This window comes from Heterodontus francisci, chromosome 7 (genome assembly GCF_036365525.1).
Source record: "Heterodontus francisci isolate sHetFra1 chromosome 7, sHetFra1.hap1, whole genome shotgun sequence".
Classification (NCBI taxonomy): Eukaryota; Metazoa; Chordata; class Chondrichthyes; order Heterodontiformes; family Heterodontidae; genus Heterodontus; species Heterodontus francisci.
Window position 1 is genome coordinate 79,957,285 of NC_090377.1, and position 17,856 is coordinate 79,975,140.

At 44.4% G+C, this 17,856-nt stretch overlaps 1 protein-coding gene across 1 annotated transcript in view; it reads right to left on the reverse strand.

The window, feature by feature from the left end:
* Positions 1-17,856, reverse strand: part of LOC137372387 (titin-like) — a 425,393-nt gene that overhangs the window by 107,411 nt on the left and 300,126 nt on the right. Inside the window, exons 183-192 of the mRNA XM_068036276.1 lie at positions 16,827-17,004; positions 16,619-16,740; positions 12,136-12,423; positions 11,742-12,038; positions 11,449-11,635; positions 1,495-1,610; positions 967-1,266; positions 554-853; positions 347-452; positions 46-242 (exon numbers count right to left, since the gene is read on the reverse strand). Of these exons, the coding sequence (XP_067892377.1) occupies positions 46-242; positions 347-452; positions 554-853; positions 967-1,266; positions 1,495-1,610; positions 11,449-11,635; positions 11,742-12,038; positions 12,136-12,423; positions 16,619-16,740; positions 16,827-17,004 (2,091 nt within the window). The remainder of the gene's footprint in view (positions 1-45; positions 243-346; positions 453-553; positions 854-966; positions 1,267-1,494; positions 1,611-11,448; positions 11,636-11,741; positions 12,039-12,135; positions 12,424-16,618; positions 16,741-16,826; positions 17,005-17,856) is intronic.

The window sequence follows — 17,856 nt, forward strand, 5'->3', positions numbered from 1 at the left end:
AAAGGAATTCACATGATAACATTTTTACTTGCAGTTTCTACTCACTAGTTGGATCTTCAATTGTAAGCAAATCAGTTGGTTCACTTGGATGCCCACAGCCAGCTTCATTTTCAGCACGGACTTGGAATTGTACATCTGTGCCCTCAATTACATCAGTGACTCTGTAATTGCATTCTGGTCCCGCAGTCTTCCCAGCTTTAACCCAGCGAGTTCCTAATTTCTCTTTCTTTTCAATTACATACCTTTGTGAACATTCAATATCATTTATTAGTGTATATATAGTAACATTATAAAAAAATCCACTGTGATGGTACAGTGCACTAAATAAAAATAGAACTAAAATGACCTCTGTATTGGTCTTCCACCATCATTTTTGGGAGCCTCCCATTTCAGTTCAACATGTCTCTTGGTTACATCAACGACAGTAAGAGCGTAAGGTGGTCCAGGAGTTGCTGCAGAGAAATCGCAGTATATGTGTAAGATAAAAAGAATTCAAAGTAGCAAATAATTATACACAGGGAAAGGGACAAACAATATCCACAGAAGAACTTACTGAAGGTATCTTTAGCAAGTACTGAGTCTTCCAGTTCACAGTATTCACTTTGTCCAATTGCATTTTCTGCAGCAACCCGGAATACATACAGAGAACCTTCTGAAAGAGGTGTAACTGTGGACTTGATGTCTTTTACTGTTGTGTCAACAGTCTGCCAGCCCTTTCGTCTTACATCTCTTTTTTCCACAATATAGTTTGTAATTGGAGAGCCACCATCCTTTTCTGGTGGTGTCCATTTGAGATCGGCAGAATTTTTTGTGATATTAACAACTTCAAGCCAACGTGGAGGTGAAGGAGGATCTGTGGGGAAGAAAAAAATTCCCATGTATAAAAGATTATGAAATTTAGCATTGATTATGGTTATTTAAAGTTGCTATGTAATTTATGAAATATATAGATTGTATGTAACTTACTCAATCTATCCTTGCACAGTACAGGATCACTGGGTTCACTCGGTTCACTTTCACCAACTTTATTAACAGCTTTAATACGGAATGAGTATTCTTGTTTTTCCATAAGCCCTTTCAGGAAATATTCAGTCATAGGAACACCTTCAGCGACTCTAACCCAGTCCTCTGTTCCACTCTTCAGTAACTCAATAACATAAGACTCAATCTTTGCCCCTCCGTCATGTTCTGGTTTATTCCAGTTTAAGAACGCTGAAGTCTTCATGACATCTTTAACATTTGGCTTTCCAGGAGGCCATGGTGGGTCTATCAATTAATTACATGAAAAATTGGTCAATTCTTAGGTAAACAGAATATGGTCAATTCTGAAAGGCCTTGCACACAGCCAGCAGATATTGGAAAATTGCAGGTATAATTTTTCTGATCCTTGCTGGCTTCTTGCGAGATCCTATTGGTGGTGGAGTGTCTAACAAAATTTACCCTAATATATAAACAATTATGAAATTTCATTTGGGAAGAAATTTGTGCACATACCGATAGGATCTTTCACCAGTATTGGGTCTGTTTCTTTGCTAGGTTTGCCGGTACCAGCTAGATTCTCTGCCCGAACACGGAACTTGTACTTCTTCTTTGGAGTAAGTCCTTTCACTCTGTTGGTTGCATAATATGCATGTGCACATGTCAATTTGTTTGCAATGCCTCTATCTAATTTACTTGTATCTGTAATACCCATAATGACAGGATCATAGTTAACTGTTTGTACTATCAGCAATCACATTCTACCACTGTCAAAAATTCTGAGCGGTCATATTCTCCCTAAATTTTTCTCCCTTTTCTGCATCAACAAAACTTACCAATCACAAGTCACAATTCACAAATTCAGAAACTAATTAGAAAATCACATAACAACAATTTACATTTATATAAAGCACTTAACATAGTAAAATGTTCCAAGGCGCTTAACAGGAGAATAACAATAAAATTATTTTTGATACTGAGCCATTGAAGGAGAAATAAGGGCAGATAACCAAAAGTTTGATCAAACACGTACGTTTTAAGGAGCATCTCAAAAGAGCCCCTCATGACTGCAGGATGTCCTAAAACACTTTACAGTGAATGAAGTAGTTTTGAAGTGTAGTCACTATTGCAATGTAGGAAAGGCAGCAGCTAACCTGCACACATCAAACTGCCATAAACAGCAATGTGGTAATGTCCAGATAATCTGTTTTAATGACGTTGATTGAGAGATAAAGAGGAGCAGAGAGGTGGAGAGGTAAGTACAGCTGCCAATGGTGGAGCAATTAAAAGCAGGAATGCACAAGAGCAAGAATTAGAGCAGCGCAGAGATTGCGAAGGCTTATAGGGCTGGAGCAGGCTGCAGAGATAGGGAGGGATGAGATCATGGAGGGATTTGAAAATAAGGACGAGGATTTTAAAATTAAGGTGTTGTCAAACAGGGAGCCAATGAAGATCAGCAAACACAGGGGTGATGGGCGCATGAGTTTTGGAGCGAGCTAAGATATGGGCAGCAGGGTTTTGGATGAGCACAAGTTTATGTAGGGTGGAAGCTGGAGGTCAGCCAGGAGAGCATTGGAATAGTCAAGCCTGGAGGTAACATAGGCATGGATGAGGGTTTCAACAGCAGATGAGCAGGGTCGGAGTCAAATGATGTTACCGAGGTGGAAGTAAGCAGTCTTGGTGGTAATGCAGATATGTGGTCAGAAACTCATCTCAGGGTCAAACACAACACCAAAGTTGTGAACTGTCTTGGTAAGCTTAAGACATTTACCAGTAATGGAAATGGTGAACAAGAAACAGAGTTTGTGATGGAGACCAATATATAGTTGGAGAAAATTTTTACTTATCCAAAATTAAATGTCGAACAAGCAATGTAACAAAACAGAGACTATGGAGATGTCCAAGGAGGTGATAGTGAGATAGAGCTGAACGTCATAAGTATACACATGGGAACCTGATGTTGTATTTTCTTATATTACTGGGGTAGAATGTAGATAAGAAATAGAAGGTGGCCAAGGATAAATCCTTGGGAAACTCTAGAGATAACCGAAGAGAAGCCATTGTAGGTGATTTTCTGTCCACGATTAGATAGATAGGAATGGAACCAAGCAGATCCCTCCAGTTGGACAACAGAGGAGAGGTGTTGGAGGAGGATGATGTGATCAACTGTGTTTAAAGCTGCAGATAGGTCAAGAAAGATGAGAAGGGTAGGTTATCACAGTCACAAAGAAATCAGCACAGATTTAACACATGCAAGGACTTGGGAGAGGAAAGGGAAGTTGGAAAAGGGGGCAGTAGTTTACAGATACAGAGTGGTCAAGTTCCGAAGAAGGGTCACTGACCCGAAACGTTAACTCTGCTTCTCTTTTCACAGATGCTGCCAGACCTGCTGAGTGGTTCCAGCATTTCTTGTTTTTATTTCAGAGTGGTCAAGAGTAGGTTATTTGAGAAGAGGAGTCAAACACCAGATTAGAAGGGTGGTGGGGACAGCACCTGAACAGAAGGAACTGTTAGTTATCAGTTAACATGAGGCTCAGAAAGGTAAGTTGTGTGGTCAACTGATTGGTTGGAAAAGGATCGAGGGAGCAGGAGGTGGGTCTCATGGACAAGATAAAGTTGGGGCAAGCACTACAGCAGATGGGATAGAAATAAATGAGTTCATGGCTAGGGCACCAGGGAACTTTTGGGGAAGTATGTCCCAAAGGGTTATGGGAAGGGATGGAAGCAGCAGAGGCAGCTGAACAGATGGTCTCGATCTTTGTGTCATTAAAGTCTATGAGCTCCTTGCACTTATTGTTAGAGGCGAGAATGGAGAAGGCATGGTAGGGTGGTTTAAAAAGATGGTTTGCAGTAGAGAAAAGAAGGCAGGGATTATCTCTGCACTCCTGGACGATATTTGAATAATGAACAGTTTTAGCAATGGAGAGCATAGCCCAATAGTGCTTTTTCCACATAAACAACCACAATAACCCAATATGCAGAGAAAATAATTTTTCCACACTCTACATGCCCATCAGGCATCAAGACAGTTGCTTATTCCTTCTCAGGTAGATATCTGCTTTAGTCCACTCCTTAGTCCAGACCCTACTCTTTGTTGCGCTCCATTGCTTCAGCTCACAATTCCCGTTCCTAACTCTAGTATTTGCACCCCATTCCAGGTTTTATTTCCCACTAACTTGAGTCCCATACTTGACCTTGGCATCAGCAAATGGGGAGGCTAGAGCCGGGAGATGGTTATCTGCAGACCCTGACCCTTATTTACAAAATATAGATTGAAGTCCTCATACTGCAAAAATGCAGAATTTCTACTATATGATTTTACAGTAAGTGTGGGGTCTCAAGGAGGTGATCATATTTTAAAAAAAACAGTGTTATGGAAGCAAAGTTTCATGATGGTACCACCTTAGAGGATTCATATATTTATACCCCACCACACCACTACCCACCCTGCACTTCTCCACTGGCTCTGACTTCTCTGCTTGCTCCTTGCTGGCTCTAGGCAAGTCCCCATGGTCCATTCACTCTTTTCCAGTTTGGCCTCCTGCTAACTCCCTCCTAGTTGCAGGTAACCCTCATCACTCTTTCCTGGCCCATTTTCCCAACCACTCTCTCTAACTCAGCCTCCCTTTTTCCCTCTTCTCCATGTAGACAGAAGCCTACCCCTCCACTTTGTCATTCCAGGCCCCGTCTTTGAAGGAAGGAGATAGTAATATTAATATCGTTGCACTATTAAGTTACAGGTGTATTATAAATGGAAGTTCTTATTTCTTTTTCTTACGGAGATATAGCAAGGAACACAGTGGCGTTATTTTCATCTTCACCATCTGGTGGAAGGGTTTGCCTGGCCTTTATAGTACAGGCCTAATTTTCATTTCATTAAAATTAAATGAACTAAAATTTGGCAGGTTGTATAATGAGTGGGCAATTTGTTCTGCTAGACTGCTGCCTACGTGTTAAAGAATTCCTTAAAGTGGGTGATCAAACAAGTTGGCCAGGAGTTTATCTGGCCAATGGCAGGTCTCAACCACTGGCTAAAGCACTGGCAAGAGCATCTTCTGGGGAAGGCCCATGGATTTCGTGCCAATTAGGTACTTCAGTGGAGAGGGGCGGGCCTTCCCCATGATTAAGGACCCTAGCAACTGAAGCCCCGCTTGCTGAGAGCTGTCGGACAATCAGAAGAGGCAGTGGCTGCTGCAGGCACTGAACTCACCGGAAGTGCTGGACCCAGATCACAGGTGAATTGGGGGCGGGAGGGGTTTCACGGGGTGGGGATCATGGGGGAGGGGGATGTAGGGGGGTTGGCAGCAAGGGCAGGGGGGGGTGGCTCTCAGCAGGTACGCACCCCACCCCCCCCACCTTCCCGATGCCTGGTCCCTCGATCAGGTACTGTGCCTATTAACAAGGGAGCCCCAACACCCCCACCCCAAAGCTGGCAAGCAACGTGCTCCCCGTGCAGCGACAGGCCTGCCTGCACTAGGCTAGTACCAGTGCCGGTGGGATGAGACCCTTAATTGGGCATTAATTGCCACTTAAGGGCCTCAATTGGTGGTGGTGTGGGAAACCCATTCACAGGCCTCCCCCCCCACCCCGACTTAATTTGGGTGGAAGTGGAAAGGTGGTGGGGTCCCATCCCACTCGCTTAAATGTTCTCCCCGCCTCCAAACCTGCCCTGGGGGAGAGCATACGGCTCCCCATGTTATGTGGGATGGAAGACACAATAATCTCACATTCACTCTGGATGCAGCAGACGTGACTCCAAAAAATAATTTTTTCTTTTCCAGATTTTATTAAATACTTAAAAAAAGAAAGAGAAAAATTTAAAGATTGCGTATGAGGTACACAAACATACTGAGAAATATACACAGGATACAAGGGAAATGAGGAAAGTGAGAATTACAGAAAAAGGGACAATATGTGTCAGGGTCGAACGGAGATGTAGGTCCTGATTTTCGTGTATTCAATATACCTTTTGACTTTCCCCTCTCTGATGCTGAACGTTCTGTACTCAGCAAAGGACTCAGTTTTATCCCCTTACACCCCACCTCAATGAATTTCGCGCTCGGCATGATGTTGGGCTCTTCTTCCGTCGCTTTCGCCTCCGGGCTCACTTCTTTGACCAGGAATCCTCCCCCTGACCAGCAGACTCATTCAGCCGCCTCCAGCATTCTCCTTCCACCTGGACCCCTCCCTCTGGCCTCTTACTGACTCTTGATCATTTTGACAATTTCCAGTTTCCTGGCCCTAACCGCCTCCTCTTCACTATGAAAGTCCAATCTCTCTACACCTCCATCCCCCAACAGGATGGTTTGAGGGCTCTTCGCTTCTTCCTTGAACAGAGGCCCAACCAGTCCCCATCCACCACGACCCTCCTCTGCCTGGCTGAACTTATTCTCACATTGAACAACTTCTCCTTCAACTCCACTCCCTTCCCTCAAGTAAAAGGTGTTGCGATGGGTACCCGCGTGGGTCCTAATTATGCCTGTCTTTTTGTGGGATATGTCGAACATTCCTTATTCCAGTCCTACTCAGGCCCTCTCCCCCAACTCTTTTTCTGGTACTTTGATGACTGTATCGGTGCCGTTTCTTGCTCCCATCCCGAACTGGAAAACTTTATCAACTTTGCTTCCAATTTCTACCCTTCTGTCACCTTTACACGGTCCATCTCCACCACTTCCCTTCCATTCCTCGACTTCTCTGTCTCCATCTCTGGGGATAGACTGTCAGCTAATATTCATTATAAGCCCACCGACTCCCACACTACCTCGACTTCACTTCTTCATATCCTGCGTCGTGTAAGGACTCCATCTCTGGGGATAGACTGCTAATATTCATTATAAGCCCACTGACTCCCACACTACCTCGACTTCACTTCTTCACAACCTGCCTCCTGTAAGGACTCCATCACATTCTCCCAGTTTCTCTGTCTCTGACGCATCTGCTCTGATGATGCAACCTTCCACAACAACGCTTCTGATATGTCTTCCTTTATCCTCAACCGAGGATTCCCCCTCACTATGGTTGACAGAGCCCTCAAATGTGTCCGGCTCATTTCCCACAACTCTGCTCTCACCTCTTCCCCCCCCTCCCAGATTCCCCTTGTCCTCGCTTTCCACCCCACCAGCCTCCACATCCAAAGGATCATCTTCCACCATTTCTGCCATGTCTAGCATGACGCCACTACTAAACGCATCTTCCCCTCGCCTCCCCTGTCAGCATTCCGAAGGGATCATTCCCTCCACGACACCCTGGTCCACTTCTCCATTATCCCTGACACCTCGTCCCCTTCCCACAGCACTTTCCCATGCAATCACAGGAGATGTAATACGTGCCCCTTTACCTCACTATTCAAGGCCCCAATCACTTCTTTCATGTGAAGCAGCGATTTACTTGTACTTCTTTCAATGTAGTATATTGTATTCGCTGCTCATAATGTGATCTCCTCTACACTGTGGAGACCAAACACAGATTGGGAGACCGCTTTGCAGAACACCTTTGCTCAGTCCGAAAATATGACCCTGAGCTTCCTGTCGCTTGCCATTTCAACACACAACCCTGCTCTCATGCCCACATCGCTATCCTGGGCTTGCTGCAGTGTTCCAGTGAACATCAACGCAAGCTCAAGGAACAGCATCTCATTTATCGATTAGGCACACTACAGCCTGCTGGACTGAACATTGAGTTCAATAATTTCAGAGCATGACTGGCCCCCCCCTTTTTTCTTTTTCTTTTATTTTAGTTTGTTCCATCATTCATTTTTTTATCACGTGCCTGCCCACTGTATTTTTTTCATAGAAACATGGAAAATAGGAGCAGGAGTAGGCCATTCGGCCCTTCGAGCCTGATCATGGCTGATCATTCAACTCAGTAGCCTGTTCCTGCTTTTGCCCCATACCCTTTGATCCCTTTAGACCCAAGAGCTATATCTAACTCCTTCTTGAAAACATACAATGTTTTGGCTTCAATTGCTTTCTGTGGTAGCGAATTCCACAGGTTCACCACTCTCTGGGTGAACAAATTTCTCCTCATCAAAGTCCTGAAAGGATTACCCCATATCCTTAGACTATGACCCCTAGTTCTGGGCTCCCCCACCATCGGGAACATCCTTCCTGCATCTACCCTGTCAAGTCCTGTGAGAATTTGATAGGTTTCTATGAGATCCCTCCTCACTCTTCTGAACTCCGGCGAATATAATCCTAACTGACTCAGTCTCTCCTCATACATCAGTCCCACCATCCCAGGAATCAATCTGGTAAACCTTCGCTGCACTCCCTCTATAGCAAGAACAGCCTTCCTCAGATAAGGAGACCAAAACTGCACACAATATTCCAGGTGTGGCCTCACCAAGACCCTGTATAATTGCAGCAAGACATCCCTACTCCTGTACTCGAATCCTCTCGCTATGAAGGCCAACATACCATTTGCCTTTTTTACCGCCTGTTACACCTGCATGCTTACCTTCAGCGACTGGTGTACGAGAACACCCAGGTCTCGCTGCATATTCCCCTCTCTCAGTTTATAGCCGTTCAGATTATAATCTGCCTTCCTGTTTTTGCCACCAAAGTGGATAACCTTACATTTATCCACATTATACTGCATCTGCCATGCATTAGCCCACTCACTCAACTTGTCCAAATCATCCTGAAGCCTCTCTGCATCCTCCTCACAACTCACCCTCCCACCCAGTTTTGTGTCATCTGCAAATCTGGAGATATTACATTTAGTTCCCTCATCTAAATCATTAATGGATATTGTGAATAGCTGGGGTCCTAGCAACGATCCCTGCAGTTGCCCACTACTCACTGCCCGCCATTTGGAAAAAGACCCATTTATCCCTACACTTTGTTTCCTGTCCACCAACCAATTTTCTATCCATCGCAATACACTACCCCCAATCCCATGCGCTTTAATTTTACATGCTAATCTCTTATATGGGACTTTGTCGAAAGCCTTCTGAAAGTCCAAATAAACCACATCCACTGGCTCCCCCTCATCAATTCTACTAGTTACATCATCGAAGAATTCTAGTAGATTTGTCAAGCATGATTTCCCTTTTGTAAATCCATGCTGACTCTGCTCAATTCTACCACTTTTCTCTAAGTGCTCTGCTATAAAATCTTTGATAATGGACTCTAGAACTTTTCCCACTACCGACGTCAGTCTGACTGGTCTATAATTCCCTGCTTTCTCTCTACCTCCCTTTTTAAATAGTGGGGTTACATTAGCTACCCTCCAATCTGTAGGAACAGTTCTAGAGTCTATAGAATCTTGGAAGATGACCACCGATGCATCCACTATTTCTAGGGCCACTTCCTTAAGTTCTCTAGGATGCATACCATCAGGCCCTGGGGATTTATCGGCCTTCAATCCCATCAATTTTCCCAACACCATTTCTCTACTAATTCTGATTTATTTCAGTTCCTCTCTCCCACTATGCCCTGTGTTCCCCTGGTATGATATTTGTGTCCTCCTTTGTGAAGACAGAACCAAAGTATGTATTTAGTTGGTCAGCCATTTCTTTGTTCCCCATAATAAATTCCCCTATTTCTGACTGTAAGGGACCTACATTTGTCTTCACCAATCTTTTTCTCTTCACATACCTATAGAAACTTTACAGTCAGTTTTTATGTTCCCCGCAAGCTTGCTCTCGTACTCTATTTTCCCCTTCTTAATCAATCCCTTGGTCCTCCTTTGCTGAATTCTAAACTGCTCCCAATCCTCAGGTCTGTTGTTTTTCCTGGCAAATTTATATGCCTCTTCCTTGGATCTAATGCTATCTCTAATTTCCCTTGTAAGCCATGGTTTGGCTACCTTTCCCATTTTACTTTTGCGCCAGACAGTGATAAACAATTGTTGCAGTTCATCCATGCGCTCTTTAAATGTTTGCCATTGCCTATCCACCATCATTCCTTTAAGTAGCATTTCCCAATCCGTCATGGCCAACTCGCGCCTCATACCTTCATAGTTTCCTTTACTAAGATTCAGGACCCTAGTCTCAGAATCAACTACGTCACTCTCCATCTTGATGAAGAATTCTACCATATTACGGTCGCTCGTCCCCAAGGAGTCTCACACCACTAGTTTGTCAATTATTCCTCTCTCATTACACAATACCCAGTCTAGGATCGCCTGTTCTCTCGTTGGTTGCTTAACGTATTGGTACAGAAAACCATCCCACATACAGTCCAAGAATTCCTCCTCTATGGTATTGTGACTAATTTGATTTGCCCAATCTATATGCAGATTAATGTCACCCATAATTACAGATGTTCCTTTATCGCATGCATCTCTAATTTCCTGTTTAATGCCATTCCCAACATTCCCCACTAACATTTTTTGCCCCTTAGTGTTTCTCAGCTCTACCCATACAGATTCCACATCGTCAGACCTAATATCTTTCCTCACTATTGCGTTAATTTCCTCTTTTACCAGCAATACAACTCATGTTTGTGCTTTTGGCTGGGGCAGTTCATTATTCCGTCATTTAACACCCTCTCTGCACTAACACTTTGTCTTTCACCACACCATTAACACATCCTTTGCCTTTGCTCCATGAACTTCTGGTCAGTTATTCTCTGTGACCCTCTGTCCTATCAACACCTTCCCTTGTGTTATCTTTTGCCCCACTCCGCTTTATTTGCTTAAAACCTATTATATTTCTAACCTTTGCCAGTTCTGATGAAAGGTTACTGATATGAAATGGTAACTCTGCTTCTCTCTCCACAGATGCTGCCAGACCTGCTGTTTTTATTCCTGATTTTAATTCCTGGAGGAAACCGGGCAGGGAGCAGGCAGTTAAAATGAGGGTAGTCACTTACCCTTTCTGATCTCTCTGCTTTTCCAATGGTTCCTGATGTTAATTTGCTATTTTGAGGAAGGGATGGCACATCCGTAGGAAGGAAATTGCATCTTACAGTCCAACTGCAATATTAGTCAGAGGCCTAAGCAGGAAAACAGTGATGGCTGTTCCAAGAAGCCAAACCTGCTGGATCACGGCCCAGAAGAGGGTTAGGCAGGAAAGTAATTAATTTAATTTCATGTTTCCTTGTGGGCCATGAGGAGCCAGAGGCTACCGAATTCCTGCTCCTGCCCACTGACCAGCTCGTGGATTTGGTTGGGTGGCCGGGAAAATTTATGGTCATATGGTACGGCTATTAAGGTTGTCCCCATGTCCCGGACTCCCTGGATGTGCTACCTGCTTCAGGATTTTCAAGCATCGTACTCGCACCCCTCTTTAAATTAAGGATCACAGACATTCCAATAATTGTGAATCAGAGTGGAGAGAGGGAGTTTAGAATATGAAACAAACAAAAGACTATAACAGAAAAAGGTTTTAAAGTTTCACCAAAAGGAATCCCATCAGAGATTAACTAATTCTAAACAAATCAGGATTAAGGATATCAGAGTTATTACAACTTATTGTTGAGCTTTTCAAAGTTTGGTTCACATATAAATCATCATTGTCATAAATACCTCAGACTTGTGTCTTTGACAGGTAACTTGTTGCATCTAATCCATTTATCAGTGTCTGGATCAAATCTTTCAACAAAATATCCAGTGATTGGGCTGCCACCATCTTCCTCTGGTTCATACCATGTCAATGTCAGTGAATCCTTAGCAATATCTGAACCTTGTAGACGTGTTGGAGGACCAGGTGGATCTAATATACAATCATATTTCCAAGTGTTTTTAAAAATCAAAATGGTATATTATGTACAAATTATGTAACAAATGCTAAAATTATACAAAATCATATTTTTCCTTACCAAAAGCATATTTAGCTATAATTGGAGCATGCTGAGATGGTTCTCCTATACCATACATGTTTTCAGCACAAACTCTGAATGTATATTCTTTTAATGGTGTAAGGTTTGTTGCCTTGAATTTGGTTTCTTTGATAGTAGATGAGAGTTTGTTCCATATTTCACTAGCTCCAGCCTTACATTCCACGATATAATTTGTAATGCGTGAACCACCGTCATCTCTAGGTGGATTCCATGTCAAGTTGCAAGTTTCATTTGTAATATCACTGATATCAAATGCAGCTGGTGGTCCAGGTTTGTCTGTAAACAAAAGTAATGGTTAGTATATGTTTGAGAGAATTTATTTATTCCAAGATTATATACAAGTTCATAAAGAGCAACTTAACATTTAAACTACCTAGAATATTGACTTCAACAACTGCAGTGGCACGGCCACTGGTGTTTACTGCTTCAATAATGTAAGGTCCACTGTCACTCCTTGTGGTATTTAAGATTGTCACAGTGGAACGATCAAGCTTTGAGTCAATAGTTAGTCTGTTGTCAGGCTTCAGAAGGTATTCAGCTTTTGTCCAAGTAATTCTAGGATTAGGTTTGCCAGAGATAAAAGCTGGGAGCTCAACCTTTGTTCCAGCCTTCACAGTAATGCCAGCAAGAAGTTTAACATCAAGATGAATCTCTGGAGCCTCTGTTGGAAACAAAGAAAACATGTCATTAATTTAGTCCAAAAATTATGTATTTTAAAGGGAAATGGTAGGTTAAGTTCAGTAAAACCATGCACCCATTGTGAAACCTCATTTGATGGATTGTTGGTTGGAGCATCAGGCGTTGATAACTGCAAACCTGATTTGTGGTTCTTCCAAATTCACAATTATTAATATGAATTAATGGGGAAATTAGAAGCGTCAGTAAGGTTCTGTACTGGTTGTAACCTTACTAAGTTCATCAATATATCTCAGCTGTAACATTATTAATTACTGAGTAACTCACATAATTTATTCTATTTTCTTCCAGAATAATTGAACTTGCAACAGTGACAATGTTGAACATAATGTGCATATTTGTGAAATAAATCTGCATTTATTATTAGAATTGTAATGTATTAAAAAGCTTGACCTTAGTAAAATAATGGCAGAATTTTACCAGCCCCTCGACGCCGCGAGAGCTGGTAAAATTCTGTGGGGAGAGGCCTGCCTCGACCTGTGATGTCGATAAGGGCCCACCGCAAATTACCGGCGGCGGGGGGACCTTGGTGTGGCTCCCTCGCCGCACAGCGGCGGCACCCCAATTAAACTATGTTAAATGTTACTTACCGCTGCAGATTATGCAGCCCACCGCCTCTCCATGGACACTTCCTGATTTTACTTTGAACGGGCGGCCGTCACGTGCCGTCCCGTTGACGATTAGGAAAGCTGGCAGGTCATTGGAGGCAGAAGGTTTTGCGACAGAAGGTAAGTTCCTTTTTCAGGGGTCGCACTCTGCATACTGGAAGGGAGGGCGAAGGGGGATACTGAGGTGTCTCACTCTGCATACTGGAAGGGAGGAGAGGGATACTCAGGGGTCTCACTCTGCATACTGTGTACCCTCCCTCTGTAAACGGTGTACCCTCTGCATTTGTTTGTGTTTGTGCAGGAGAAATGGCACTCTCGTCACCCAGTGTTTGGGGAGGGTGCCAGAAAGGGTAGGGGCATTAAGGTTATAAGGATGGTGGGCGCAATCGATGAAGCTGGTAGGATCTTGATGTGGTTATGCTGTGCCTCTCTCAGTGTTAGCCAAGATGGGCAATTCCATGCTACGCCACATAGCTGATCCATGTTAGCACCTGATGTACCCGTCAACACCAATCCCTGCCCTGTTAGGAACCTTCACATTAATGAAGGATACAACTTCATTTATCACATGGAAATGGGTCTGGCTCATCCTACAGCATGCGATCCACTTCTCCTGAAGACCCGCCTGTGCCGGAGACAAGATCAACAGATATGGTGCGGTCCACATAGAGGCCCCCTGTCATGAGCTCCAGCCCCCAAGGGGAGCTCGCAATTATGGTCGCTGTGCATCTACAAGCCCCAAATGATATGCCATCAGATGTCAAAGCACCAGTTTCAGAGGCACTTGCACATGTAGAGAGGGTGGTGGCACGTCTCACTGCCCTGCTCGATGATGACCTGCAGCCCATGATCTTCAGTTGACATCCTATGCCTGCGGTCCTCCTAGTGGCAGCGGCTCTTAAGCTTGATGCCTGTGCAGCATTTCAGGGGCCCACCAGAGACCAATTGTGGGGTCACACAGTCAGCAGTGCAGCGCTGCATGAGGGAGGACACCATTGCCCTGCACTGGAGGGTCAGTGAGTATGTCCGCTTCAGGATGAACCCTCACACACAGGCCCAGAGGACTATCGGTCTCGGTACCATTGCTGGAGAACCATAGTTCTCAGGGTCCATATAGTACACCCTTGTGGCCATCAGGCTACCACCTGCAGATTTTGCAATTAAAGGAATCCTCTCAATCTAGGTGCAGCTGGTACTTCATCACTGAAGATGCTTCATGCGAATCTGTGACCACTTCTCAGGCAGCTGCCATGACAACTGGGTCCTGCGCCAGTCCCAGCTATCACCGCTGTTCACTGAACTGGCTCAGATGGAGGGGTGGCTTCTTGGAGACAAGGGCTATCCCTTGCAGACATGGCTCCCGACACCAGTCAGAGACCCCACTATTGCTGCAGAGGAGAGAAAAAACACCATCCACTGAGCTGAAAGATTTGCCATTGAGCAGGCGATCTGCATGTTCTAAATGCGCACCCAATGCCTGGATATATACGGTGGTGTCCCGTACAATGGGCCAAAAATGGCATGACCTTCCTTTCCTGCTCGCGGTGGTCTGCACAAATATGCACCCAGTAGGGGGCAAGCCTGGAATTATGAGGAGGGACGTCAACTGCATTCATTCTCAGTCTATGAGGACAATGAGGATCTATAACAGGAAGGTGCATGGGAGGGCAGATGCAAGCTAGTCTCCACATGCAGGGCTAGCAGGGATCTAGGATGAATGGCAGTGCCTGAGCAGACAAAGACGCACTGCTCCATATCAGCCGACATGAGCTCTGGACGCCACACATCAGCCTCGCTCACCTGCTGTGCAACAGTCCACATCCGCAGCATTTCGGTGTAAACCATTACAGCCAGCAGCTGACTGAGCTGATTTCCATGTCACTGCATCCGCTGAGAGGCTCATGATTTATGGTGGCATGGCAATGAGTCGATTGCATACATTAAAGTTCCTGGAGAGTCAATGGAGCAAGGGATGCGACATTGGCGCTACATGCTGGCACACATCATGCACACAGGAAAACAGGACACACATGTTGGTGAATAAGATTTAGTGCAACGATTATTTACATTGCTATGACACCCGTGCATTCCCATTTGTGTTAATGTGTTCCCTGTAAACGCTTGCGAGTGCCCCTTCTCAGCGCAACCTCTGCACTAGCAGCTTGACTAGAGGAAGGCTGCTGATCAGATTGCCCTTTGGTTGTGGATGACTTTGGTGCTTGTACCCTGAGGCCTAGAGGGCCCCGGCTAGCTGGAGGAGTGCTTGTTCATCCCCTTCCGGCATTGGACCCTTTGACGTCAGATGGCCCCACGTCTACTCACCTTCTCTGCCCTCTCCAGCCAGACTACCTTGTTCAGGTGGGAGAGCCTCTTCTTACCATCGCTGGTGAAAAGGACTTCCCGCTTTGCCTGCACAGCCTGGAGGAGAGTGAGCAGGGAGACTTTGCTGCACTGTGGGGCCACCCTAGAGTACCCCTCTGCCATCCTCGGCTTTTGGTGTGGTCCTTTAAATGCAAAGGTGACTCCACCGTGTAACTGATCTAATTTCTGGCTGCAAGGTTTGTCTTGCACATATTTGAAAACCAATGCAAGACTGGTGAGGAAATCTATGCTGTTGCAGTGGTTTTTCAACTATTACACATCGACACATGTTCACGAACACTTTGTTTCAGCAGCAGCTGATCATAGTTATTGGTGCAATATTTCAAGTTGGCAATGCAGCTTGAATATGAACATATTTTCCTGCTTTTTTTTAACAAAGATCGGTTAATTGCAGTTACATGTATTTTCACGTAACAGTTAGCAGAGAAATGAATACAGATTCCAAATGCATATTAGTCTGCGGCTTTTCAGATTCAGGTGATTAGAAGCCCATAGTATGTAAATATTCTTCAATTATAGTTTTATTTCTGTTGTGTATTTGCATTTTATGGTACATTTAAGTCTCACGTCCTGGAATGTGCAAAATTAAGATTATTCACACAGGCAGCATGCCCACGATAAGCAATGTAACACTTGAGTGTAAGAAGTGGATCACAACTTCGCAGGACACAGGGATGCAGCAGGGTAAGTATGTGACAGCAAAGCAGAAAATGCTGGGGTAACTCAGCAGGTCAGGCAGTATCGGTAGAGAGAAAAACAGAGTTAACTTTCAGGTCTGCCTGACCTGCTGAGTTTCTGCAGCACTTTCTGCTTTGCTGCCAGATTGGCAGCAGCCCCACTCTTCAGCTGCCAGGTAAGTTTTTCTTTGACAGCTGTCAGGAAGCAGATGCTGGGGCGCTTTAAATAGCTATCAAAGGTCTCTCACTGCACCTAATGTCCCGCCTCTCCCCACGTAATATTGGGGGGGTGGGGGGGGTGGTGGCGGGAGGCGGCTCAGCACAGTGATGCTAATAAGCCCCTGCGTGAAATATCGCAGGGGCTCTGCGGCTGCCACTGAATGCGGGCACCCCACCAAGTACAAAGGGCACCGCCGCACAGCACGGTGCCCAAATAAAATTCAGCCCAATGTGTTTTGGAAAAATACTTTTATATTAATTAGTAACAATGTACCTTTTGGATCAATTGCTTGAATGTCATCTGTGGGTTTACTTGGTCTGCTGGCACCTTGTCTGTTCAAAGCTTTAACACGGTATGAATACCATTCCCCTTCACTGAGGTTGGTCACTTCCATCCTATTTGACATGATAACCAATTTTAGCATTTATTATGTACTATTTAAGACAGAGTAAACATTAGAAAATTAAGTATATAAACTTACTTCAGTTCATTAACTGGATCTCCACATGGCTCCCACTTTTCAGCACCGCGTTGACACTTTTCTACTAAATATCCTTTAATTTTTGTGCCTCCATCATATTTTGGTGGTTCCCATGCAAGGAATATTCCTTTGGCAGATGGATTCCTCCATCTGACATTTTCTGGTGGATCTGGAACAGCTGTAAAGTACAGAATTACAAATTTAAATCTTCAGTTCAAAAATTTCAAAAGAACTAATTAAACGTACTTAAGACAAATTTTCTTCTTCAGGTCTATATCAGTTTATAACTGATGCTAATACTGTTCAAATGGTTAAATGCAGACTGCATTCAATTCACTGAATAATGATTTAGTGAAATAAATAGGGATTGGAAGGATTAAAGATGAAAGCCAAAATAGCATCCTGGTAGACCTCAGCAGAGACTGAGACCTAAACGAGAAGGGAAGGGGAGCCAAAATGAAAAGAAAGGAGGGTGCTGGAAGGCCCATTCTCTCCACTGAGGAACCCGGCGTTGTCACTGGTGCCTTCCCCACTGTGGTCCTGGAAAGTGACAGTAACTGATGCTAACCGGACGAAATACACAAGCGACCTAGACCCTGACTTGTACCTCCATTTACATGGGGAAAACAGGAAAGGAGTCTTTACGAGGGTAGTGGGAAGGTACATTCCGTGGGGGCAGTGAAGCAGCAGTAACAGCCAACACCTGTATTTCCCAATTTTGAGTGGAATCACAAAAGAGAACACTGGCCAAAAATCTGAAAGCTTTTACAGAGCCTCAAAAGAGTCTAAACTTGTTAGCAGCCTTTATGAAGGCTGAAGGAGCAGGGATCGAAAATGTGGCAGGCAAATAAAGGGAAAGGGAGCCTCAGGTGTAGATTAGAGTCTGCAGGAAAGTGAAGGCACAGCGCAGCACTCAATCCTTTGTTTGACGGTTGATGAAGTCAAGCAGGGGCTACATAAGGTGCTTGTGGAAAGGGTAGTCTGCTGCGTCAATCTATGATACCATTCCCATAGATTTAATCTGCAACAT